At 50.3% G+C, this 24,107-nt stretch overlaps 9 protein-coding genes across 9 annotated transcripts; 2 read left to right on the forward strand and 7 right to left on the reverse strand.

Moving 5' to 3' along the window:
- Nucleotides 1–579: 579 nt before the first annotated feature.
- FOBCDRAFT_15826 (uncharacterized protein) lies at nt 580–2,785 on the reverse strand. Its single transcript, XM_031173732.3, has 2 exons — nt 1,526–2,785; nt 580–1,474 (listed from the first exon to the last, which is right to left on the reverse strand). The coding sequence occupies exons 1-2, from the start codon at nt 2,507–2,509 to the stop codon at nt 893–895; spliced, it is 1,566 nt and encodes a 521-aa protein (XP_031050517.2). The 5' UTR covers nt 2,510–2,785; the 3' UTR covers nt 580–892.
- A 339-nt stretch (nt 2,786–3,124) lies between these two features.
- FOBCDRAFT_15833 (uncharacterized protein) lies at nt 3,125–4,280 on the forward strand. The gene has a single exon (XM_031173733.3). It carries the CDS (start codon nt 3,217–3,219, stop codon nt 4,132–4,134), a length of 918 nt encoding a protein of 305 aa, XP_031050518.2. The 5' UTR covers nt 3,125–3,216; the 3' UTR covers nt 4,135–4,280.
- Nucleotides 4,202–7,784, reverse strand: FOBCDRAFT_15828 (vacuolar protein 14 C-terminal Fig4p binding-domain-containing protein). Its single transcript, XM_031173735.3, has 9 exons — nt 7,540–7,784; nt 7,218–7,380; nt 6,943–7,110; nt 6,217–6,877; nt 5,257–6,170; nt 5,083–5,201; nt 4,955–5,034; nt 4,741–4,900; nt 4,202–4,635 (listed from the first exon to the last, which is right to left on the reverse strand). The coding sequence occupies exons 1-9, from the start codon at nt 7,605–7,607 to the stop codon at nt 4,269–4,271; spliced, it is 2,700 nt and encodes an 899-aa protein (XP_031050520.1). The 5' UTR covers nt 7,608–7,784; the 3' UTR covers nt 4,202–4,268.
- Nucleotides 7,785–8,833: 1,049 nt separating this feature from the next.
- On the reverse strand, nt 8,834–10,990 carry FOBCDRAFT_155231 (fatty acid desaturase-domain-containing protein). Its single transcript, XM_031173742.3, has 2 exons — nt 10,538–10,990; nt 8,834–10,483 (listed from the first exon to the last, which is right to left on the reverse strand). The coding sequence occupies exons 1-2, from the start codon at nt 10,768–10,770 to the stop codon at nt 8,992–8,994; spliced, it is 1,725 nt and encodes a 574-aa protein (XP_031050527.1). The 5' UTR covers nt 10,771–10,990; the 3' UTR covers nt 8,834–8,991.
- Nucleotides 10,991–12,417: 1,427 nt separating this feature from the next.
- Nucleotides 12,418–14,262, reverse strand: FOBCDRAFT_197045 (uncharacterized protein; the record flags this gene model as incomplete). Its single annotated transcript, XM_031173743.2, has 5 exons — nt 12,418–13,035; nt 13,088–13,792; nt 13,859–13,938; nt 14,004–14,068; nt 14,204–14,262. 5 exons carry the CDS (start codon nt 14,260–14,262, stop codon nt 12,418–12,420), a joined length of 1,527 nt encoding a protein of 508 aa, XP_031050528.1.
- Nucleotides 14,263–14,927: 665 nt separating this feature from the next.
- Nucleotides 14,928–17,745, reverse strand: FOBCDRAFT_215129 (uncharacterized protein). Its single transcript, XM_031173745.3, has one exon. The coding sequence runs from the start codon at nt 17,649–17,651 to the stop codon at nt 15,036–15,038; it is 2,616 nt and encodes an 871-aa protein (XP_031050530.2). The 5' UTR covers nt 17,652–17,745; the 3' UTR covers nt 14,928–15,035.
- Nucleotides 17,746–18,089: 344 nt separating this feature from the next.
- Nucleotides 18,090–18,870, forward strand: FOBCDRAFT_215130 (signal recognition particle, SRP9/SRP14 subunit). Its single transcript, XM_031173746.3, has 3 exons — nt 18,090–18,233; nt 18,312–18,390; nt 18,441–18,870. Exons 1-3 carry the CDS (start codon nt 18,204–18,206, stop codon nt 18,716–18,718), a joined length of 387 nt encoding a protein of 128 aa, XP_031050531.2. The 5' UTR covers nt 18,090–18,203; the 3' UTR covers nt 18,719–18,870.
- Nucleotides 18,871–18,960: 90 nt separating this feature from the next.
- FOBCDRAFT_197048 (uncharacterized protein) lies at nt 18,961–19,602 on the reverse strand (the record flags this gene model as incomplete). The annotated part of the gene is made up of 2 exons (XM_031173747.2): nt 18,961–19,186; nt 19,247–19,602. 2 exons carry the CDS (start codon nt 19,600–19,602, stop codon nt 18,961–18,963), a joined length of 582 nt encoding a protein of 193 aa, XP_031050532.2.
- A 1,912-nt stretch (nt 19,603–21,514) lies between these two features.
- FOBCDRAFT_288464 (uncharacterized protein) lies at nt 21,515–23,739 on the reverse strand (the record flags this gene model as incomplete). Its single annotated transcript, XM_059611726.1, has 8 exons — nt 21,515–22,099; nt 22,153–22,589; nt 22,654–22,705; nt 22,761–22,925; nt 22,979–23,072; nt 23,121–23,128; nt 23,251–23,303; nt 23,364–23,739. 8 exons carry the CDS (start codon nt 23,737–23,739, stop codon nt 21,815–21,817), a joined length of 1,470 nt encoding a protein of 489 aa, XP_059464176.1. The 3' UTR covers nt 21,515–21,814.
- Between the last annotated feature and the right edge of the window lie 368 nt (nt 23,740–24,107).

Consider the following 24,107-nt stretch of genomic DNA (forward strand, 5'->3'; position numbering starts at 1 on the left):
GGGAGCGAGGACGCTTTAGAGAGCATGGATATGGGACTGAGACGACTACAACGACAACATCCGAAATACCCTTGAACAATAACCTTTTGATTCGACGCTTCCCCGATTCGGTTCGAGCCCTTTATACCGAGGACCTCTACCGACTTTGCAAATGACCACGACTTACCCAAGGACGACGGTTGAGTGAAGATCGAGGCAAGCGACGGATCGTGTACATAAAGAAATATCATCACTTCTTACGAACGAAAAAATCGGGGAGCGGCGACATGTATGGGAAACGGATGAGGTATTGCTAGTGTTGATTCACGCAGTTAGACAGCGGAGGAGTGTTATGATAGGTTGTCTGTTATTACTTATGCCAAAATACTAAGCGGATATGCTTTGGCAACATACAATTTCCAACTGGTCTTGATTCTCACATTATCTTGGACCTAGCACAGGCTGTGACTATTCCGATTGGAGCAATGGGTTTGTTCTGTTCAAGGTGGCAAAGCGTGTCCATTGCGATGTCGCTGTTGCGCCGACGTCGGCGGTGGTGATATTGTACCGAGGCCGAGCAACCACGCTTCATCGAGTTACTGAAAATTAGGCAAATAGATTGACATATTGATTTGACTTAGATATTTGCGGTATAAAGTAAGAATTCTCAAGGTATACGATCTCGCTATGTACTGTTCTTGACGTAAGTGAGCGATCTACGGAAACTCCGACGCCATTAACCCCAATACTCCTGTTGGAGAGAGCCCCGCCCTTCTTGATCTCTAGTAAAGATGTAGATACCAGCAAAGACTCCCTCCCGATCAAGCAAAATTGCCTCTGTAGTTGACCCCTTCGCTATTTAACTCCTCAGTAGTATCTTTTTTGCAAAACTTCAGAATTTGTCGTGTGCTTTCTAGAATCCAAATGGTTGGCCACCAAACTGGAACTTGATGTTGGGACCACCGCCGCCGCCGCCTTGCTGGAACATGAATGGATGACCACCACCGAAGGGGTTGCCCTGTCCCTGGAAGGGGTTTGGTCTCTCTTGAGAGTTGGGATCATCGCCACGGTCGAAACGGGCACGCAACTCGGGGTCGCTCAGAACTTCATATGCCTCGTTGATGCTGGCCATCTTCTTCTCGGCCTCTTCCTTAGGGATACCTTGTTTGGCGGCCTTATCAGGGTGGAAGATCTTTGATTGCTTGCGGTAGGCGGACTTAATTTGGCGTTCGTCGGCGTCGTTCTCGACACCAAGCACCTTGTAGTAGTCCTTGGTCTTGCTGCGCTTGAGGGCAATGTGAGCCTTGTTGAGGATTGGGTTGACCTTCTCCTTCTGATCGGGACGGATCTCGGCGGCCTTCTCAAGGGTAGCAATGGCGGCGTCGTAAAGCTCACTCTTGAGTTGAGCCTTACCCTTGTGAAGAAGGCCCCAGAAAGAGTCAGGGTTGAGTTGCAGTGACTCGTCACAGTACTTGGCGGCTTCTTTGTGGCTTGACTATGATAGAGTTAGTGATATTCAGGGATTGTACGAGGCCGAAGAACTCACCTCGGTGTATGCTTGACAAGTCATCTCAATCAAATTCTCCAATAGTTGGATACGAGCGGTCTTGGGAATGCTCTTGTTCTTCTTAAGCTCCTCCACCTGTTTTCGGACATCAGGTACCAAGCCAGAATCATCGGCAGTACCGGCCAATGCTCTGCCCGCCGTGGTAGGCTGTCCTCGGCTGAGTTGTCCCTGGATCTTCTTGTATGCTTTCTCAACCTTCTTCTCCTGCTTGTGCAACTTCTTGCAGATCTTGGAATCAGGATCTGACTGAAGACACTTCTTGACTTGTCCGATGCCATTCTCCAGGTCACCCAAAGCGTAGAACGAAGTCGCCGAGATAACGATATGGGGAGAAGTGTCACCGGGCTTCATGTGAAGGACATGTTGCAAATCGCTGAGAGCGAGTTCAACATCGCCGAGCTCGAAGCGACAGTGCGCTCGGAGTTCACGCAGATGAGGAGATCGGCTCGCGACAACGATGGCAGTACCGGCGTGACTGACACACTCTTCCCACTTCCCGCCCTTGCTAGCCATGTCAGCTAGGTGAGCTGCGAGCTTGGCCTCTTCCAACTCGACAAACTCAGCCGACTTGGGAGCCTTCCCAGCAAGACCGTACTGTGCCTTTGCGGCATCCCAATCTCCAGCCTTGGCACGAAGCCTGGCGAGTTGAAGATGGGCTCCCTCAAAGCCAGGCTTGAGGGACAGGACTTTGTTGAAATCTTCAGTTGCCTGGGAGGTTCGACCGAGTGAGAGATATGCGGTAGCCCGCTTAAAGAGGGAAAGATAGTTCGTCGGGTCGCGGGCGATGGCAGCATCGTAGTAGACGAGGGCTTCGTTGGTCTCGCCACGGGACAGATGCGTCTGCGCTTTTGTCAACAGGTTCGAAACAGGGAGATCGGCAGGGATATCTTGCGGCGAAAGGGCGCTGGCAGTTGCAAGGAAGGCCGTAGCGGCCACTGCCAGACCAGCAAGATTGAGGTGCATCTTGAATAAGTTTGTTCGATTCCAAGTATACGATAGGTCGAGGGGCAAATCGCAGGCGATACAGATTGAAGGATACTAACGGCAATGCATCAACTTCAGTGGGTGCAATAGTTGACGACGAGTACACGACGACAACGATGGCAAAGTCAGTTTGAGTACAGAAGAACAGTAAGAAAGAAAGAAAGAATGAATGGAGGTTTTAGCAATTGACGAGGGACAAAAAGGACAACTCAACTTGATGAAAGAAGCCAACAACCGGAAAAGGCGACGGTCAACTTAGCCGGGAAAGTTAACATCTGTCAACCAGGTACATAGATCAGTCTAGAATGTCATAGGTGGCCACAAGTACTCGTCTACCAATCCAGACCCCCAAACTCTCGAGCCACAGCCCGTTCCAGCAGAGGTCTAGCATGTTCTGCCTGCAGGAATTAGCGGCGGGCACTATAACTTAGTACACTCAGGGACCGAATCACTTCTGCTGTTGCAGTTGCAGGGGTTCCTACCATCAAATCAATGAATTGACAGAGACCGGGAACGACAGGCACGGGCTGCAGCTAGGATACAGGTAGGTTGTTCTGTGGCGTCACTGTCTCGACCGCCATTGATTGTTTTGTTGATGCACCTCAAACTTGGAGAATTGCACACCAAATCCGCTCCTTGATTCAAAACAGAGAGATTCATTCACTTGTTCTCTGGCGCACTCAATCATGGCCCACCATCGTCTCCTCAGTCAAGATTCGGCCATTTTCTCTCCCTCGGTTGCTCGTATCGCGGCTTCCACCGCCCGCGATTGGTCCTATGTTGACGCCTGGCTCTCCTCCAAATTTCACCCTCGACCGGTCCCGTCTTTCGAGCGCAACAACGACACCCTTAAAGCCCTATTAGCTCTCGCCTCTGTCAACGAAGCTGCCGATGATGAGCGCAACCTGGTGGCTAAGTCTGAAGCAACTGCTTTGCAGGAGCTCACCGACTCTGGGAGGAAGATCGACAAAACTAGCCGGCCACTGAGGGAAGGCCTCATTGAAGCCGTAGAACACAATCTACCTACCGATGGCCACACCGCTCTTGATGCTATGGCCGATATGACTCTTCAACTCGGAGTCGCTTTCCCAGAGCCCGACACACTAGGCCAGCGCATGTGCCAACTTCAGGCAAGCATCCACGATGCTGAACAGATGAAGGCCCGCGTCGAGGTTCTCCATAAACATATAGACGATGAAGCAGCTCGTATCAAGGAACTTTTCAAAGAGCTACAGAGAGACGACTATCGGCCTCCGGCACATTTGGCCAAGCAGAACCTCGACATGCAGCGCAAGGTCAAGGCATTGTCCGCCAAACTACCTGAGCTTCAAGACAAGGTTGCTGCTCTGGCTACATCCACCGACTCCTCGCACCCAACCGTTGCCGACCTCGCTCGCGACGAGCAAGAATACTTGTCAGTGTTGTCACGAAAGAAGGAGCTTGACCTCCAGCTGGCCACGTTTCAAGGTCTTCCTAGCAATCCAGACATGGCCAGAGCAGAACTCGAAGAGCTCCGAGATCAGCTACGTTCCGTAGAATCGCAGCGTGATGCTGTCTTTGAAGGCTTAGTGGAACGTGAAAGTCCTGTTAAGCGACGACGCTGAGTTTGTCTTATTTGATCCTTGGCCTGATACTATACATTAATGAACCTTGAACACTGCCAACTCTACTTCCGCATCAAGTCGACACACCTGACAAATAACGCTCAATACCTATATAACCAAACTGGAATCAGTCGCTATGGGTTTCGCCGCCCTTTACCTGCCACGGCGCCACCCAATCTTCCAAACTGTCTACCCAACCCTATTCTTTTGGCCGGCACCGGAGGAGCGGGCGCTGGCTCTTTCTGGGGAATCGTTTGCAAGCCGACACCCCGTGTCTCCTTGCCTTTGACATCTACCGCTCCGTCGCCAATGCGGAGTTCACTGACTCCCATTGGTGGTATTTCGTCACCGTCCATGTTGTTCTGACGCTGCGCGCGTCTAGCTCGTTCCTGCACACTTCGGAACTTTTCCAGGAGTTCAACCCATCGTATGTTCCCATCTTCCCTGCTCTTGAGTCGATTGGGTCTGTCAAAATTGGAGCTACTTGTAGTTGGAGGAGCCCTGTCCACAGGTTAGCTTGCCACAAAAGCCGGTACATCTCGCTGGGAGTCAAGAGCTAAGCAATCCTCGCCCAACACGCCCACTACAAAGCAATCTTCAACTTACGTTCGAGGTGCCGCATGTAGATAACCTATAGAGCTGACACTGTTGAGTCTGTTCTTCAGCGCAGCGAATGCCGAGGACTGTGGTAGAAGCATGAGAATGCCATACATGCACTTGTATAAGTATGGGTACTTCTCAGGTTCCAGGAGCTGTAGTCGTAAGTCTGGACGGGTTGTTAGTTCGGGTACGACAAGTGTATGATGGGGACTACGCTTACAAGTGAAGACGGGTGACTCAATAAGCTGTACTAGCTTATCTACTTGAATGAGCATGTTGACTGTCATGTCCAATTCGCCGCTGGAACGTGTCAGTTTAAGTAGCATATTCTGTTGCACCTGGGCTTACAAGATCTGCAGCAAGTTGTAAGCTTGCTCATAGGCCTGGGCGAGCAAGCAAAGTGAGAAGGTAGCGACAGCATTATAGCACCATGATCGAAACAATGCCACGAATAGCGTTTGACCATCCTTGAAGTTGTCAGTATTCTTGTCTTAAATTGTAGCGTAGGAGGCGTTCTCCTACCTTTGTTTCAAGGTTTCGTAATCTTTTTCGAACGTCTGCTAGCTGTGGAGCAGTAATGAGGTTGTTGTTGAGGTTCTGCACCATTATGCTTGCAAATTCGACGTCTTCCTCTTTCTCGATGCAGTCTGCTAGTGTCCTGTAAATCCTCTCCGGGCTCAAGCTTAAACACAGTTGCCGGATAATGAGATTTCCTCGAGTTTCAAGCAGCTTTCGATCTGTTGAGAAAAGCTGCAAGAGATTGACCATGAAATTTGCAAAGTAGTCGTCCTCTGTATTCCTTGAGATTTGTGAGAGAAGCTGAAGATCCTTGGTAACTACGGCGTCTGAGGGATCGGATAATGTCTTCAGCAATGCTGGGAACGTGCCATCGTTGAAAGCGAGGACCTTTCGGGGAGCTTTCCTGTGTAGCATAATAAGCCACGTCAAGGCCGCCACCCGGGTCGCTTCATGGTCGTTGAGGAAGAGGAGAGTCAAAGAGTTGACGGCGGCGGCGTAGTCCAGATCGGCTTGTGTCTGCGTAATGTTGATATCAGCAGGAGTCGATATCGAGCGGCCTTGAGCAGGTGTAGGACTACGAAGATCGAGGTCTCTGGAGCTTGATAGGGATGCCCTGTTGCTGTTGTTGCCCTCGGTCCCCTTTTCTCCGAGAACTGGCAGTCGAGAGGTCGAGAGGTGTTGAGGCGGCTGAGCAGGAGGCGGCGGTTGACTCAACTCCGAGTCGTCGGAAAGTGAAACGACATAGTCCATCAGGCATGTGTTGACCCGGGTTGCTGCTTGATGGATGGTTTCTTTGGTGCTGGCCATAGCTGGAAGCATATGGGCGAGGATCTTGGGCGTAAAGGGAAGGACTTCTTCGGGACAAATATCTAGAAATTCAACAACCCATCTAAGTGATTCGAGGAGACAATCCTCCTCTGATAACGTGTCAGCCGTATCCAAGGAAGTTCAAGAGTAACAAACCTAGAGGGGAATCCAGCGTGGCAGTGAGTATCTGAAGGATCTCCTTGTAGTTTATCTCGACATCTTGACCAGGAATCCAATCCTCTCCACTGCCGTCATCATCATCATCGAGTGCGGCGTTCGAGTCGAGCTCATCTCCTTCCTCGAAGTCGGGGTTTATCGATTCGCTATCGATCGAGTCCTGTCGTTTCCGCTTGGCACCCTCCTTAGAGCGTTTGCTTTCCAATATGCCCTTTTTGATACGTGCAATGCGTTTGATCTCGTTCAAAAACTTATCCAAGCAGGTTTGCGTGGCGACCCTCACGTCCGAATTCTGGTCGGATAGGAACTTGAGAAGGCCTCCAAGGAAGTCCGGGAGATATGTGACAAGCTCCAAGTCGGGTATAGAATCGAGCAACGTGATCCAGCCCACGAGAAATTGCCGAGTGAAAGGATTAATGACCCATATGCGCTCTTTCAAGAGTGGAATAAATCGAGGGAGGGAGAACGCTGTAGGCAAGTGGGAGTTCTCGCCTAGCGATACCTTATCATCGCCATCGAACTCCGGCGGTGCCTCGAGAATAGAGACGTATGAAGCAGCAGACTCAGATACAATATCTTTTACGAGTCGATCCAACAGTTCCGCTCCGTTTTTGACTGACAGCTCCGAGTCCGCCCCAAGCTGGAAAGCCGAGCATATTAGAATGGTTGACTTATCAAATATGAAGACCGGAAGGGACAACATACCTTGCAAAGCTGATCAAAGATACTATTAAAATACACCAATATTTCTCCCTTTGCAACCTTGGCTATATTATACATGGCCTCGCAAGCATAATACCTTACTCTTGCATCTTGGTCGGTGAAACATGCCAGGACAGGGGGGACGATCTTGGCGAGATATCTAGGTAGTTCCTGGCTTGAAATTTAGATGTAGGCTCTAGGGGAAGACTGAGGTACTAGATCTCTTCTGAGAAGGCATCTAGCATTGAGACGAGAAGATCTCGTAGGTTGAAACGTACTGGACCCAGGGCAATAGCGGCAGCAGCCAGGCCTATTAAACCACCATTTCTAGCATGAGGCTGATGCACAGCGTACGCATAGTCGTTGCACAGCTGCTCCAGAATATCATGAACTCGTTGATAGTCCTTGACACTGACAAGATCTCGAATTACACGTTCAAGCCTGTGATATGAAAGTCAGCATTTGCATCTATGAAGCTTGAAAGTAATGGTAGTAAGTCGTCGGACCGAGGTGTGACCTCTTGGCGAAGGTGAAAGCAGAGAGCTATCAATAAAATGCCTGGGAATATAATGCATATCTGTGATGGGAAGTGAGACATACTCGAGAGCCCCGATCTTACGTTTGTCGTAGAGCTTATCATTAAGGGCCCGCTGGATGTTGGCATCCATAGCTGTAGCTCATTCACATCGTCCGCTAGGCGCGACGAGATGGCGGTAGGTAGCTTGCTTGCTCAGTGGAGGCAGATAGGGGTGACAGATATCTAATGATGACAGAATAAGAACGAACGAGAGTCCCTTGGAAGTGGTAAAGAAAAGTAGAGCTTGGTTTAAGCTTGGAGTTGTTGTCGTAGGTAGGAATTAAGTTTCAAAGTGGTTGGCTCGTTTGAGATGGAGCAGGGAATCTTGCTTCCATCCACGCACTGTATGGTAACCTGGACAGGGAAGGAGGAGAGCTGCCAACCCCCCACTAAAGCCCCACGAGTCTCGACTTTTGGGTGACGCCCACCTTTTAGGACTTTGTACTCCGTGCTCGTGATCTGATGTACGAACGCGTCTACTTTTGTGTTTCAACCTGCTGAACCTTGAGATTCATTTGTTTGTTTATAGAAAAATCTATCAAGAGTACTTGCTATCAATCGTTGACTCTATCAGCTTGCTGCCTGCATGAACGAGGCTTGCACTAACTCTATCAAAATCTAAAGCAATACATGTCTACTCTTATACCATCATCAGTGTCAATAACAAGTCCATTCTAGAACATGCATAATCAAATCAACTCGCATGAAGATCGAAATGTCGTTCTCATGAAATATGCACGCGTCCAAGAATAAAACGCTTCCAGGCTTTATGCTTTCTGCCCCTCATCATGACGACCCCTCGTGCGACAAATCGACGTCACTTAACTACCACCACTGGCCCATGTGATGGGCGGCAAGCCCGGTTCTTCATCTGCCCAATGCTAAAGCCTCAAAGGAACTCCTTCGGCGAGGCTAAGGGCACATTTCATCACTACGGCTTACAACTCACCATGTGACCCAGACTCACTGAGGTTAATAAGAGGCCTCAAGCCTGTAATGCCCAAACAACTTCTATCATCTGAAGAGAGCCATACATTACTCCAATACCTAAATCAACCAGCTCAATTCTCCAGATGGCCCAGCAAGAAATTCGATGCTCGTAGGTTGTACTATCCGTCGCACACGCGAGGCACTTGTTGTTTATCCAAACCCAAGTCTTACAACTCCGGACTTTATGAGCTTCTAGACCAAGACTTGCCCACAGACTGTCCTGCACAGAACAGAGCTTGCTTCCAACCTAGCCAACAACCACACTTTGTGGAGGTGATACATCTCAATGTCTAAGACAAGATCACGATTGTCAACAAGAAGAGAAAGTGAGACAGAAACATTCATAAATTCATCATTATACCTCGCAAACGATCTAGCATGACAGTTCCCATCGGTCTAATCTAAGCAAAACTTTTGACGATTTTGCAAGCAGAAACTGGCACAGATATATACAGCAAAATGCCAGTCTGTCGGTCGTATTTCGTCTAATGGTGATGGCCTGAAAGGTCACCGTTCTGAATCGCCTGCTGGCACTTAGCAAGGATCGCCGCCTGTCGGGAAACCTCTGCCAGCCTTCCAATAACCTGCTGGTTGCCGTTGGCGAACCCATACAACGCGTAAGGGATGTTGACCTCGTCACAGAACTCCTGGACGAGCTTCTGTGTCGCACGCAGATTATGACGGGGTACGCGAGGGAAGAGATGGTGAATAACCTGGAACTGAAGACCACCATGGAAGAAGTCAAGCCACTCAGGACAATCGATGTCCATAGTGGTTCGGAGCTGTCTCTGCGGGAACGACTCCTGAGGCCCCAGCTCAACTGTGCTCATGGCAAAGTGAGACAGGACAATCTGAACATGAAGAGGCGAGGCGGTGATGTTGCTGATCATGACAAAGTAGAATCGGGTCCAGTTGTCAGGGAGGAGGTTATATACCAGACCATAGCCGAACCAGGTCCAGAAGAAAACCTGTCCAATGATCTCAAGCCACCAGATAACCAAGCCAGGTCCCTTCTTTGGACCTCGGCCCATGATGAGGTGGTCCCATGAGAGTCGGTAGAGGTTGAAACGAGCCAGTGCAAGCAACGGGTAGTAAGTCCAGGCCTGAACTCTAAGCAGAACCTTTGCCACAGCATCATAGGCCATGACTCTCTCGTAGTATGTTGATCTCAAGCTGCCTAGGAGACGGTGAGAGACGGCAAAGAGAGGCATGTGCTCAATATCAGGGTCGTGCTCCGGGGCATTGGTGATAACGTGGTGCACGTTGTGGTTGCGCTTCCACCATCCTATCGACAGACCTCCCATAAAGTCGGCGATCAGGGCTCCGATGCAAGAATCAATGAAGTAGCTATGGGTAATACCCATATGCCCAGCATCATGGACTGTGAATGAGAGTTGATGCCAAAGGGCGCCCAAGAGAAAGGCGCTTAGAGCGTACCATTCGTGACGGAGGCAGAAAGCTGAGCCGATCGCCAATGCAGTGTATCGAATGAATTCGATTCCATAGGCCTTGTAGTTGCAGTTGTAAAGCCCTGTGTCATAGACCTTCTGGTGGAGCTCGCGATATTTGGCAACGATCTTGGCTTGTGTTTCCTTGTCAGGAGGAGGGTACTTGTCGAGGTCGAGACTGATATGTTCGCGAGTGATGGTATCAAGATACGACATGCCATCTAGATCTGGCTCTTCTACGCTGGAGGCAGATGATATCGAGGGCGCCCGAGCTCCATCCTTCTTGTTGGTCTTTCGCTGTCTTACTCCGGCGGTCTCTTCCTCGTCGAAGACTGGTGATGGGACACGAGTTGACGGAGCGCTCGAGTCTTGGTCTTTGTGGGGTTCGCCCTCGGCATTAGCTCGTTCGATCTCTTCGTCTGTACGGTAAACGCCTCCCTGGATAGGCGGCAGGAAGTTCTCCCAAGTCCCTTCAATTCGACCGATGCGATAGCGCAGGACTTTCTGGCGTGTCTCGAAACAGTGTAGACTAGTCATCGGATTAGCATTGACCCTCTAGACGCTGGATTTGCTTGTGGCCTACGCATCGATTTCATCAGAAGCATCCTTGCCCACCATGTGAAGCATAGCCTTGTCACCTCCGGGGTGATAGGGCATCCAAGCATCCATCTTGATGACCTGGTTATGGAATATAGCGACATGCTTGCCTTCAGCGATCAAGGCTTCAATCTCGTCCCTGGTCATAAGCTTCGGTGTCTTCTCAGGCGCATTACCTGCCAGAGGCGGCAGGCCTGTAACGATAGCGCTATGGGCCATAGCGAAGGACAGATTGAAACAGAGGCAAAAACAGACAACAAAACTGCCAGAAAGAATGTGGAGGACTCTGCTGCACCAAACAACAGAATTGTCCAGGGCTGGGTGTCTCCAAGCGAGGGATGAATGTGGGAGTATTCAAGATTTAAATGTTTAAGTTAAAAAGGGGCCGATTTAAGCTTGCGGTCGAATCATATGCAGCTCAATTCACCGCATCTTATCAGTTCCTTCAGCGAAGTGCGTGCCATTTCCTAGCACCGGCAGTGGTGGAGCGGCGCAGCTGGTAGCACACCTCACTTCTGTCAAAATGGCCCAATCTCTCCGCTGTAACGGAGGGGCTGAAGTGGAATTGGGGATAGACAGGTAATGATTTACCCCGCCACCAGTTGGAAACCTCAAAACAAAGGTCCCTTGTCAACATTGACTTACAAGCTTCCATCTCATACATTCCTAGGTCCCTGATTTCAGCATTCCTGTCACAAAAGGCTCGCTCCATACGTAAGTCTCTGTTCCTGAATCTAGGCACCAAAATTAGATATAGGCAGCGGTTACTCAATCGAGACACAGGATCTCCAACCTGGTGGAGATATGCAGAGCAAAGCACCATGGATCACCAATACCATGTTGCTTTTGATCAGTGACAACGATTGACATCCGTATTTCCGTTATTGTGAAGGTCCTCGGGTTCCTAAGAACCCGCATTCGCCGATTGGTGAGCTCAGATGCTTTGCATTCTCCATCACTCACAACAGCGTAAGTCAATTGATGCTTTCACTGCCAGCTACAACTTGAAAAGGGTCGATAACAATAAGGGGGTTTGAAGAATATCAACTACCTATATTCATATTCCTCAGCGCTAGCCAGATCCCTAGCTGGCTCCTGGTCGAGAATGAGCTGATCTGGTGTATCCCCTCGCAAGAACCTTTCGACTTGAACAACCTTGTAAACCCACCGTTGCAAACGGGTTCGGGTCTAGTGTCTCTCGAGGGGCCTGTGTCAGTCGAAAGTATTCGATACGCATTCTCGAATTCGTATTCGACTCATTCGAGTAACGACTAGAGGTTTGACTAATAGGTTCGAGAAAATGAGAATAATATCTGAATGGAGTGCTGGTCTTAGCCACCTATCTCTTTCCTAGTTCTTGTTCTCAATGTTACACAGCTTTTGGATACTTTGATCTAAAGCTTGCCCTGACTAAGTTTGTAAATCAAGTTTTGTAAAAGAGTTAAAGGCTTAGCCAGTCAATTCGAAAGATAGACTTTGAGTTATTGATCATATAATTTGTATTCTTCTTTCACGCATTGCGAACTCAACTAATAATCTTGGAACGCAAGCAAAGCATCTTGCCGTGTGATTTCCATACATCATGCTTGAACAGAAATAATTATTACTAGTTTACACAACCCAGAGTCCGAGATGCCCCGGGCTCTATCCCGTTCGCACTATCCTTGCGAGGCCTCCTCTTGACCCTGTGTCATCTTTTTTGTTATGTTCTCGGCGACTACAGACGCGCTATCAAGTCTATGCATTCAAGAGTGTCCATTCCCGCCGCAAAGAGCACAGAAGAGACCTGCTGGTACCAATTTGACCCATCTGTAGCCATTGGCACCCAACAACTTATCCAACCAGTTTCGACCGCTCAAGCATTGCTTAGAAATGGATGGCCTTGGCGTGGGTGGCCATGGCAGCCTCCTTGAAGGCCTCGGCAAGTGTGGGATGGGCGTGGCAGGTTCGGGCGATATCCTCGCTGGAAGCACCGTACTCGAGAGCCAGAGTACCCTCAGCGATCATCTCACCAGCGTTGGGGCCGATGATGTGAACACCGAGAATGCGGTCAGTCTCGGGGTCAGCGAGCATCTTGACCATGCCCTCAGTGTCCTGGTTGGTCTTGGCTCGGGAGTTGGCAACGAAGGGGAAGGTTCCGACTCGGTAAGGGATGTTCTGGTTCTTCAGGTCCTGCTCGCTCTGGCCGACCCAGGCGACCTCGGGGTGAGTGTACATAACGGAGGGAATGGCACCATAGTTGACATGGCCGTAACCCTTCTTGATGTACTCGACAACGGCAACAGCCTCCTCCTCAGCCTTGTGGGCAAGCATGGGGCCGAAGGTGACATCACCAACACATCGGATGTGGGGGATCTTGGTTCGGTACTCGGAGTCAATGATGACACGGCCGCGGTCGTCAGCCTCGAGGCCAATGTTCTCAAGGCCGAGGCCGCCGGTGTAGGGTCGTCGACCAATGGCAACGAGGACGACGTCGGACTCGATCTAGATATGTTGGTTAGAACTGTAAGCAAAACATAGGATTTGATACACATACAGATTCGGGCTTGCCACCCTTGGCAGAGTCAACCTCGAGCTTGACCTTGTCGCCAGACTTGTCACCGCTGACAACCTTGGTGTTGAGCTTGAACTCAAGACCCTGCTTCTTGAGGATCTTCTGGGTGTTCTTGGCGATCTCAGTGTCCATACCTGGGCCACCAATCTGGCCGAGGAACTCGACAATGGTGACCTTGGAGCCAAGTCGAGACCAGACGGAGGCCATCTCAAGACCAATGATACCACCACCAATGACGGTCATGGTCTCAGGGACCTGCTCAAGGGCGATAGCACCAGTGCTGGTGATGACGCGCTTCTCGTCGATCTCAAGACCGGGGAAAGGAGTGGCCTCGGAACCAGTAGCAATAAGGATGTTCTTGCCGCGAACGCTGGTCTCACCGCCCTCGTTGAGGTCGACCTTGATCTCGTGCTCGTTGACGAAAGAACCAGCACCCTTGATGTACTCAACGCCGTTCTTCTTGAAGAGGTACTCGATACCCTTGGTGAGACCGCTGACGGAGGTCTCCTTGGCCTTCATGAAGTTGGCCAGGTTAAGCTTGACCTCGCCGACCTCGATACCGCGGGCCTTGGTGTCGTGGAGGATCTGGTGGTAGAGATGCGAGTTGTTGAGGAGAGATTTTGAGGGAATGCAGCCGACGTTCAAGCAGGTACCGCCGAGGGAGCCACGCTTCTCAATGCAGGTAACCTATATGAGATGAAAAGATCTGGTCAGCCAATTCTGTCCGCTTGATCGTATCCGTATAAAACCAACCTTCATGCCCTCCTGTCCAGCCTTGATAGCAGCGACGTAGCCAGCAACGCCGCCACCGATAACAACGAGATCCTTCTCTTCTGCAAGAAATTCCGGTCAGCGGGTTGTTCGGGGTGGTGTTCCGACGAGCTCGGAGGTAACATACCAGCTGAAGAGGCATATCCACGGCTGAATCGCGACAGCGAAGAGGAGGCGACAACGCTGGGGAGCCTATCGATCAGGAAGAAACATTGTTAGTCGACGAGCCATTTTCCCCTCGATGACGGATTGGTCCCAACAGAAGCGGGCTTAAACAAGCTTCTCCTGGACCCATTCGTCGCAAAGCGCATGGTGGTATAAACGTACGTAGACTTCTGGAAAGCCGGGCGAGCAACAGCTCGTGATATTAAACGACTGGAAAGCATGATGTGAGTTGTGTGGGAAAGACAATGGAGGGCAGACGGATTGTGGAGAGGAAGGGGGAGGATGAGGTAGAAAAAGTCGACGAGGTTGAGGTTGAGGCGTTGCCGCAACAAAGCTCGCCCGTCTAAAAAGCACAGGGCAGTCAGTCCAGTAAGGTAAAGCACTGTAATGCACTACAGGGAGCTTCGGCAAAGAGAAGCCCGCCCGTTTATCAGGTAATTTTTTCCTGGACGCCAGCCGACACGTTGACACGATTGGTCGTTTCTTCGGTGAGGGAGCCACCTACAGCACCCTCACCTCCCCTCCGCGTGCCCTGTAAAGCTTTTGCTAGGTCCTGTTGGAGAACACCGCCCCCTGGACATATATCTCCGGCCCCGTTGTCGAATGGCATTGCATTATATCTCCAACTTTTGTATCCATTCCCGGTTTCAGTGGTGGTTCACGCTAAGTCTTGCCTGGGAATTCGGGCATTTCGTCCCAACGCACGCCGAAACTGTTCTCCCCAAAGACTGATGTCGCCCCCAACCACAGCTTATCCCGTCTCTTGCACCTCCGAGGACCCGGCGTGTCCCGTTCCTACCCGGTCGCCGGACGTTAATTGCCCCTCGGGATGCCGACGTCACTGGAAGATAAAGCCGCTCACATACGGAGTACATCGCCGGTTCACCGAGATGATTGCTAATAAACATCATGAGTCTGGACTCTGGACTGAACCAGGCCGAGGAACTTTGTAATATTGTCGCCTCCCTGACTATCTATGACTCTTATCCATATCCTACACTTCTATTGCCGCTGGGCGCACAATAATCTGCGCCTTCTCGCCAACGCCCTCCAGCTTTTTCAACTCCTTTGCGCTGACCAATTTCGTCTTCCGGACCTTCTTCCGTAGCATCCAATGTATTCCGGCAGCTAAGCCTGGTAAGTCTCGGGCAGCACCAAAGATCTTCTCCAGCTTGATATCTTCCTCTGGGCCCTTTTTCTTGCTCCTGCATTCCTTCAGAAGGGCAAGTATGAATAGCTGAACAAACATTGATGTCCAGTGGTTCGCCTCAGGAAGTTCTAGAGGCTTCAAGATGGCGATATTCAGTGTTCCATCCGCAACAAGTGCCGCATAGAACTTGGCCACATTAGTGATGCGTCTCTCATCTTTCATGCGCTCAGCATCAGCCGACTCATCCTCCTCAGGAGCTTCGCCGAACATGGATTCTCCGAGACTCCTGAAGATCTTCCATAATCGATCTTGGATCGCAAACTTGATTCGGCTGTTGCTCAGACAGGCCTTTCCTCCTACAAGAGCGTAGTAGGGGTTGTATTGCATTTCGCTGCCTACACATTGCACTAAGACAGTGGCAAGGGCCAACTGGTCATCCTTCTTAAGCCGCAGGTTAACAAATTGTCTGTAGGCGTGCTCGAAATTGGATGCCGTCATCAATGCTGTGAAAATTGCAATCTGGGCCGTTCCACTCAAACCTTGAGCGCGAGCCTTCTTTGGGTAATCAGGCAAAACGATATCCATGTCCTCATGATCGCTCATTTCAGCATCAGATACATGCCCCTTTTTGCTTTTATCTAGGAGAGTTGTTGGTACACTGGCACCAACCAACCACCATTTGCCTCGTGTCTCAGCTCCCTCTATGTCGACCAAGCCGACGCCCATAGGAGCAAGGCCATCGAGCCGTCGCGATTGAGACTTGAGCTCACCAAGACGCTTCTTCATGCGTTGTACATGTTCTGAGACGACAGTAAAGTCCAAGCCTCGGGCCTTCTTTTTGCCCTTGGTTAGGTCGGTGATGGTTTCAACCATGAACTTTGTGCGAGCCGAGATATTGCTGTAGCCCACTTTTGAGACGGACTGGTTAAGAACGCTAGAGACGTGCTTCAGCGATTGCTGATCATCCTGCTTCAACATTCGGCCAGCCATGCGGCATATTCGCAGAAGAAGTTCCACGTTGATCTCATTGAGGTCGCTGAGAAGTCTCTCCATGTAATCAAAGATGATCTTGCAAGTGACAACCTCAAACACGTAAAGTTGTGAAAGCAGTGTCAAGATATTCGAGGCTTCCTTTTGAATAGCAGATTCAGCGTTTTGTTCCTTGCTCGCTTGCTCATAGTGACCGCCAAAATCTTCCACGATACGGCGGATTAATACTGAACCAAAACTCGATCCAATAAGTCGGTAAATAGCAGCGGCAAATCCACCGGTGAGGACGAAGAACTGATCAGGGAGGCTCTCCGGCTTGCAAATTTGAGCCATGATCGCATCCGTCATAACATCTGTCACATCACCACGTGCATTGTTTTGGTAAAGCTCCTCCACAGACTTGACAATGGACAAGATGTTGGCATCTGTAAGACGATTGATCAAACCTTGAACTTGTTTCCTTAGTCGACTTTTGCGCTCCTCTTCTGAGTTTGCGGCTCTGCGTAATGAAGGAGGGACGTATTTCGCAACCGTGACTCCAGTAGTGGGCGCGACATAGGGGTTCTCTCTCTGTCGCGGTTGAGCTGGAGTGTTGTCTGCAGCATCACCCTCGTCGTCGTCGAAACCGCCGAATGACTCATTATCAAAGTCACCTCCATCTTCATCGTCTTCATCCATGAGGTCCATGTCTTCGCCTTCATCTCCAGATTCGTCGTCCAAACCCATATCCTCATCTCCTTCCTCATCCTCAGACATGTCGCGGACCTTTTGTCGACCTGCAGGTTCTACTGTCTTTCTTCGCTTTGATGCCAGCCAATCATCATATTCACTTTTCCTCTTTTTGTTGTCATTGTCGTTGTCGCTGGCGTCTTCTTCGCCGCTAAGGTCCCCTAGAAGATCGCCAAGGCCATCCTGCTTGAAAGACTGAGGTAGTGATTTTCGTCCCTTCTTGATACCTAGCTTTCGCTCAAAGGCCTCAATCTCGGCGTCGTCCTGGGCCAGTCTCTCCTGCACGGCCTTCGAAACACCCTTCTTCCCACTCTTAGCTTTTGTGTTCTTTTCCTCTTCCTCATCTTCATCTTCTTCGTCGTCTTCTTCGTCCTTCATCAGGTCATCCAAATCATCGTCTTCGTCCAACGAAATTTCTCCAGCATCGTCCTCATCCTCGTCTTCGAGATCATCTTCATCATCGCTAATCTGCTTTGGAGGTCGTGACTGAGGTTTGTTCGCCTGTTCCTTCCTCTGCGTTGTGTTTGATCTTCTCTGAGCATGATTTATATGTTGTGGTCGCTGTGGAGTTGCTCTTGCGTAGACGTGAGTTCGCTTCTGTACCCGTTGCGCTTTTCGTTGCTCTTTTCTTGACAGCTGCTGTCCCGATCTCCTAGGTCCATTGCGCTGTGGTTTGGGTTCTGGAACATCCAAGCCCATACGCTTGAAGAGCTTCTGTTGAAGCTCTGGTGCGGACGTCATCTTGCCGGAAGTATAGTGGAAGGGTAGCGCCGTGTTGCCCCAGGGTTACAATCCTGAGGTTGACTGAATTTTAAGCAACGATCCTGGATCTTTGATGATGGTTGTGCCTAATTTAGCAGGCGGTCAATGATGAGTATTACGATTCGGCGATATCTTCTGGAAATTTTGTCGCAATGGTGGTCTGAGAATTGCAGATGAATCAGATCATTAATTCGAGTTATCCCTTAAGATTAGATTCATACAAACTGAATATTTTGAGTCTGTTCTATTAGTTTGAAGATGATGCTGAACAGAAAATATATTCTGCCGGCAGAAAATACCTTCACATTTCAAGAGACTCAGGGGTACCTGAGTGCTGGTGAGTCTTCCACTAAAACTCAGGTATCGATCTCACCGCCCGAGGTAAGCCACGAACAACCTGCTGCCACAGCCTGGTACGCCACACTTGAGCCCCGGACATGATGGCGGGGCACAATGTCAACCTCAATATTGGTAGGCTAACACTCATCTCTTAATATACATCGTCTTTTGACAGTCTCATACCCCATCACTATGACTGACTCTCATATGAGCCATGACGAGGTGAGTCTACATTCCCTTCTCTATCTGAAGAGAGACCCGAACGATCGTCTAGCAGCTTTGTTTCTGACATCATGACAGTTCTTCGCCAAGTTGGGTGAGCTCTTCAATCATCGCAAGGGCAGCGACCATGGCGCCATCTACTTGAGCCAGAAGCGACGTAAGTATTGATATCAGCCCTGTCTCTCATTCCGCTAAGAAAACTCTCAGTCACATACGGTCAGGGCATCCCCAGTCCCTCAGAAGAGGAGCCCTCTCCGGATATTCACCCTGGCAAGCCTCTGCCCCTCATCATCAGGGCAACAAATGGCAAGGGCAAGAGGGATCGCTCTAACAAAGCCAAGCTTTCAACAGTCGTCAACCCCGAGGATCTGGAGGCTTTCTACGTGCGGTATGCCGATGTGTGCAAGGCTGGCATGACAGCCCTGAAGCCCAGAGACAGGAGCAAGAAGAAGGCCAAGGCAAAGAAGAAGAAGGCTGCAGCATAAACGATTCTCTTTTCACAGTTCAAATTCTGAGGTGTCAAGCATCAAAGGTTAAGGTTATATCATGGATTAATGAATTATCATGTTATGCGATACCCAAACACGTCTCCAAGCCACCATGACTTTGAATTATTTCTACAAAAGGAAGAGTAAATATTACACGGAGTTGTATTACAATCCAATTCCGTTAGAAACATATGCGCATTAGGCAAATCGAGTAAAGTTTGGGAAAGGGGCTAAGCCCTTCAGCACACCTTGCCTGAGCTGAGCTGTCCTCGGAAAGCGCCAGGAACAGCAAGGCTGGAGTGCGAGTCGGCGAAGAACTTCTCGGGGTTCTTCTCGATCTGTTCGAGAGTGAAGCCTACACCAGTATCTTGGCCGTTCTGGATCACACCGGTGCGGAATGGGCCCTGGAGACAGCCGACAGCGTTGCGGCTCTTCTCGTCGCCGACGGGGTTGGGGAAGGCGATACTAATACAAAGTCAGCGTTTCATAGCTCCAATTGTGTACAGGCCTGCGTCGTCGACTTACCGTGGAGGCCCAGACTTGCCCTTGACAGCCTCGTGGATGTGGGTGGCAGTGTTGGCGGGAGACTGGTAGTCACCTCGGAAGCCATACAAGGTGATGTTATAGCAGATGACATCTTCGTTAGAGTTGATGCCAAACTTGAAGAGGCCCTTGCTGCCCTTCAGTCCGCCAGTGTACTTGTTGTCTGCATCAACAACCTGATCAGGGGTAGCAAGAACTTCCCAGATAGAAGTGAAAGTGAAAGGGATGCCACCCTTAGGCTTAAGGAGACCAAGGACGCGCTTCTCATGCTCCATGTCAGGAGTTGGCGAGGCAGCAGCGAGGGTGCTGAGAGCAACGGCAAAGAGAGAGAATTTCATGTTTGCAGTGGATTGGGCTGAAAATGTAGGACAGAGGAATGGTATTACAGATTAGGGTGTAAAGTTGCTCTGCGAGTGAATACTGATGAGACTGGTGAAGGATTTCAGCGAGGAGAGTAGATGTTTTATAGACAATTCAGTACACGATGACGGCTCAACAACACCTAGATTGGGCGCATTGTAACAACGTCATTACAGTATTGGTTCGTAGTATCGTGAGGCCCCTGGCAAGCCTCTAATCCATGGTAACATACACCAAGTAGAATAGTTCGGTGCGCAGGTATGCCATAGTAATCAAACGATGTAGGGAGATATCACTGAGGTATTCGACCGCATGCAACGTATGAGCCAAGCCGTATTCTTTCCAAGGTGCCTGAGCGACACCTCATACAGAACTTATTGGGATGACTTACCAAGCATCTTGGGGTTGAGCTAACCTGTCACACAGCCACACGGCAGAGCGACGCCAAGGGATCTTGATCTACCAAACAACACACAATAACGGATCTATCTGGTCAATGGGAGATGCTTTCTTAAAAAGGTTACGTATACGAGATGCAATGGTGGACATAGCTCCCGTGTAGCTCTGCACCGGTTAATATTGGCGAACGACCACCTCCGTCAGCCCAGACTTGGTACGTACTAGATAGTGCATCTGGCAAAGCTTCAACCTACTCTGAGTACTCGTTATTTTCCTCTGTCAAAAGTAAGGCTGCCAAGGTATCTTGGCATCGATGAGGAGTAGGACCACGGATGCGCCAGCTTCCGGCGCAAGAAGATCGCTAAGACAAGCTTATTTCGAAGCTTAAACAACAACCTCCGCTATTGGTTGATTACACGTTGATCTGGATCAAAAGGTAATTGCGCAGCACAACAAGGCACTTGCCCACGAGTAATGGGGCTAGGCAAGGGAGAATAGGGAGAATGGCTAGAATGGGTAGCACTTTGAGCTTTGAGGAGGAATGACTATGAGCTTGGCAGATGTCGATCGAAGGAGCTCTTAAGTTACGGCAAGTTGATGATCCGGCTTGGAACACTAACAAATTCAAGAGGCCACGAGCTCGACTACCCTCGTGTGAGTCAAACACTTACTTTCATCAAATCTTGGCTCGATGCTGGTGGCCGAAGACTATCGGACCTCTTATTTTTCGAGCCCGCTTGTCTCGGCAACGTTCATTCTTGTACCTTCCGAACACTCACCGTCAGGGGCCTGTTGTCCAAGTTCCGGACTAGCAAATTCCTTTCACCCTTGATTCTGAACTTCCCAATTGTCGACTTGCATACTGAGAGAACGAGGTTGGCAATAGGTGGAGACTTGTCACATCAACATGCGAGTCTGTAGACTTGGGAACCGAAATTGCATACCCTCAGCGTTGGATCTCGATCCCTCTCTAGGTCATAGGTTATTGCTGCTTGGAAGAGTGCATGTCAACTTCAGGTCGATATGACCCTGATAGCGAACAAGACGGCAGCGCATCATCTCCAAGCCAGGGCTTCGAAAGCATGGCCCAGGCAGTACTTATCGTCCTCATGGACGTTTGAACCAACTATACCAAATTACCCCAACGCCGACATTCACCATGCAGTTTTATGTGACTATGTTTTACCTTGACCTTTACCTTTACCTTTACCATTGCCTTCACCTTCACCTTCACTTATATCGTTGCCCGGCCAGCGGACTTTCATGCCCCAAGACGCTACGCATGTCCGTTGAAGTCCTACGCTCCCCTTCACCAAGACCACCTGCCATCGTTCTTAAAAACCTTCGCATGATTACTCGACATACATTCTAAGTAGAGTTCTGTTGTTTCCTGAGAAGCCAACAGCCATCTTTTCCTTCATTGACAATGAGCAACCCTATACTTGATAACCGCGTGCGTTGGACCGGTCATCTGGGTGTCAACGGTGGGGTCATTCGGTTCTGTATGGTAAGCCCATCATAAATCCTCCCTCGCTCCCAGCTTATTAGAGACTAAGTCATCGACTTATTCTCCAAGGTGATAGTGACTTCGACCCCCTATCCGTGAGTTAAGATTCCACCGTTGATAAACCCCAACTTTTGCTGCTCATGTGGAAAACGAAAAGTACCAAAAAGAACAAAACAACCAGATATAAAAAGCTTTGTGTGTAGATGCAGACGGTCGCCGCCGCCAAGACAAAAGTCGACCGAAACATAGCTGCATGAAGTTCAGTGCAAATGAACGTCCTCCTCTTACATGATCTGATCCTGGGTCAATCCGCCGTGGGGATCTGTGTCCATGACGTCGTTTCCGCCCTGGTTCAGATACTTCACAAAGCTCAGATTGAGAGGACGGCCACCATACTGGTAACCTTGAAACTTGGCAATGGCAGTCTCCGCGGTCTCGGCTGAATCGAATCGAACCACGCCAGTACCACGAGAACGACCACTAGGCTCGTACTGGATCTCAGCTTGCTCGACCTTTCCGATGGTGGTGAACAGCTCAACCAGGTCGTCGTTGCTAGTCGACCAGGGTAACTGTATGAGATTAGTATAGGAACAACCGGGTAGGAAATATGGGAAAGTCTCACGTTGCGAACGTAGATGATTTCTCCCCTCTCGGTGCCGGCGGTAGCAAAATCAGTGAAAGGGTTGGGAGGGACGGAGCTGGCAGGGGGCTCGAAACCTGGGCCGCCAGGAGCACCTCCACCGAAGCCTCCACGACCAAAGCCGCCTCCGAAACCACCACGTCCTCCGCCAAAACCACCGCGGCCACCAAATCCTCCTCCAAATCCTCCGCGCATGCCACCGCCATAGCCACCTCGGCCACCGAAGCCCATGCCAGGTCCACTGCCGGCATAGCGGTCCTCGCGGACTTCAATAACACGACCTTGCCAGTCATAGCCGTTGAACTGCTGAATGGCGTTGCGGGCATCATCTGGGCTTTCAAAGACGACAATGCCAGAACCCTTAGGGCGACCATCAGGTCCGATGTGTACATCAGCTCGAATCACGGCGCCGTTTCGGGCTATATAACGATTAGATCCAACCGCGCCCAATCATGTGTTCAAGTGAGAAGAATCAAGACATACCTGCTTGACGGAACAAGTCCTTCAAATCCTGCCAGCCAACATTGAAAGGAAGCTACTGCATGTCAACACACATCCACAACTTACAGACAAATCGGGGTTGAACAAACGTTGGCCACATAGATCTGACGGCCGCCACCTCCAGCACCACCACCAGGTGCGCCGCCGCCGTATCCAGGGTTGAAGCCACCGGGCATACCACCACCGCCGGCGCCGCCGAAGCCGCCACGGTTTCCGCCAGTTGCTCCGATGAATCGAGGTTCGGCTTCTCGGTCCTTCAGATTCTGTCAACAAGATGCCCATGCCCAACTTCGAAGTTTTGACTTACCTCACGCACGTAGACTAGACGACCCATGAGGTTCTGGTTGCTGAGCGTGGCAACAGCCGCTTGGGCTTGCTCCCGAGTAGCATATTCCACAATACTGGATAGGTTAGCAATGCCATAGACTTCGTGGAGGAAATCAACTTACCCGCATCCCTACAATTAACCAAGGACAACGTCCCACCCGTCAACCCAACCATCCAGAAATGCTAAGAGGGAATGAAGAGCCACAAAGGAAAGCCAACCAAGGGAAAAGAAAATCATGCGATGAAGCCCACCTTCGACATTCCATTGGGAAGCAAGAGTACGTCGGCAAAGAGCACCTCTCCAGCTATACCATTTCGTCAGTCCCATTTGTTCCACCTGCATTCCGCGGCATTGAAAGCCTCACCCTGTCTCATGAAGTCCTTGAGATGGTGCCACTTGACATCGTACGAGAGGTTGCCGACGTAGACTCGGCGGTCCTGTTGGGAGGTTTCGCGAATATTATTCATCATTTGTTCTCGAGCAACGGCTCTTTCTTCGTAAGATCGATGCGGTGCCTGTCCACCGTATCCAGCACTTTGTCCTCCACCTGGTGCGCCTGTGCTAGTCATGGGCGAGCGATCACGGTTTCGTCGATATTCGTCCCGGCTTCCTGATCGGCTGCGAGGAGAGTAGGAGCGGCGTCGATGTGACCTATCAGGGCTTCTGGATCGTCTGCGGGGAGATCGTGACCTCTCACGCTTGAGCTTGTTAGCAGGTAAAAGTACAAGTTGTGATTCCATGCCAAGGTGCAATTGTGGTGAGATAGAGAGCGCTGGTGCTGTGTAGACGGAGGGTTTTGTTGGACTGAGATATTTCGGATAAATCAAGTGTGCGCGCGAAGTTGAGTTTGAATCACTGCAACTGCCCGCAGCCGCTGGCACTGTCAACTGGCAAGACGGTAGCCGTTGGCCAAGAAGAGCAGTGCCATACGCCTGCCTCTCCAATCAAATGTTTCCTGACATCTTGAATGGGAAAGTGCAACGGTAATTAAAGCGCGCCGCGACGGCCGATCTCGGATGAAAGGAGCTAATGCGAGCTTCTTTCTAATATTGATGTTGCGATCAAGGTGCTCGGGTAGCAGAGGCCAAACGACCGAAGCGGCGACCGA

This window comes from Fusarium oxysporum, chromosome II, assembly GCF_013085055.1.
Source record: "Fusarium oxysporum Fo47 chromosome II, complete sequence".
Classification (NCBI taxonomy): Eukaryota; Fungi; Ascomycota; class Sordariomycetes; order Hypocreales; family Nectriaceae; genus Fusarium; species Fusarium oxysporum.

What these genes read in the sequence shown, in the direction of transcription:
- FOBCDRAFT_15826 (XM_031173732.3), bottom strand. Translation starts at nt 2,509, where the DNA reads ATGCACCTCAATCTTGCTGGTCTGGCAGTGGCCGCTACGGCCTTCCTT. An exon ending in CTTGTCAAGCATACACCGAG is followed by an intron (nt 1,475 to 1,525) that starts GTGAGTTCTTCG and finishes ACTCTATCATAG; the next exon opens with TCAAGCCACAAAGAAGCCGC.
- FOBCDRAFT_15833 (XM_031173733.3), top strand. Translation starts at nt 3,217, where the DNA reads ATGGCCCACCATCGTCTCCTCAGTCAAGATTCGGCCATTTTCTCTCCC.
- FOBCDRAFT_15828 (XM_031173735.3), bottom strand. Translation starts at nt 7,607, where the DNA reads ATGGATGCCAACATCCAGCGGGCCCTTAATGATAAGCTCTACGACAAA. An exon ending in TCTTTGATCAGCTTTGCAAG is followed by an intron (nt 6,878 to 6,942) that starts GTATGTTGTCCC and finishes TCGGCTTTCCAG; the next exon opens with CTTGGGGCGGACTCGGAGCT. An exon ending in CTACATGCGGCACCTCGAAC is followed by an intron (nt 4,636 to 4,740) that starts GTAAGTTGAAGA and finishes ACCTGTGGACAG; the next exon opens with GGCTCCTCCAACTACAAGTA.
- FOBCDRAFT_155231 (XM_031173742.3), bottom strand. Translation starts at nt 10,770, where the DNA reads ATGGCCCATAGCGCTATCGTTACAGGCCTGCCGCCTCTGGCAGGTAAT. An exon ending in GCTTCTGATGAAATCGATGC is followed by an intron (nt 10,484 to 10,537) that starts GTAGGCCACAAG and finishes TCCGATGACTAG; the next exon opens with TCTACACTGTTTCGAGACAC.
- FOBCDRAFT_215129 (XM_031173745.3), bottom strand. Translation starts at nt 17,651, where the DNA reads ATGACGTCCGCACCAGAGCTTCAACAGAAGCTCTTCAAGCGTATGGGC.
- FOBCDRAFT_215130 (XM_031173746.3), top strand. Translation starts at nt 18,204, where the DNA reads ATGACTGACTCTCATATGAGCCATGACGAG. An exon ending in CTCATATGAGCCATGACGAG is followed by an intron (nt 18,234 to 18,311) that starts GTGAGTCTACAT and finishes ACATCATGACAG; the next exon opens with TTCTTCGCCAAGTTGGGTGA. An exon ending in CTACTTGAGCCAGAAGCGAC is followed by an intron (nt 18,391 to 18,440) that starts GTAAGTATTGAT and finishes GAAAACTCTCAG; the next exon opens with TCACATACGGTCAGGGCATC.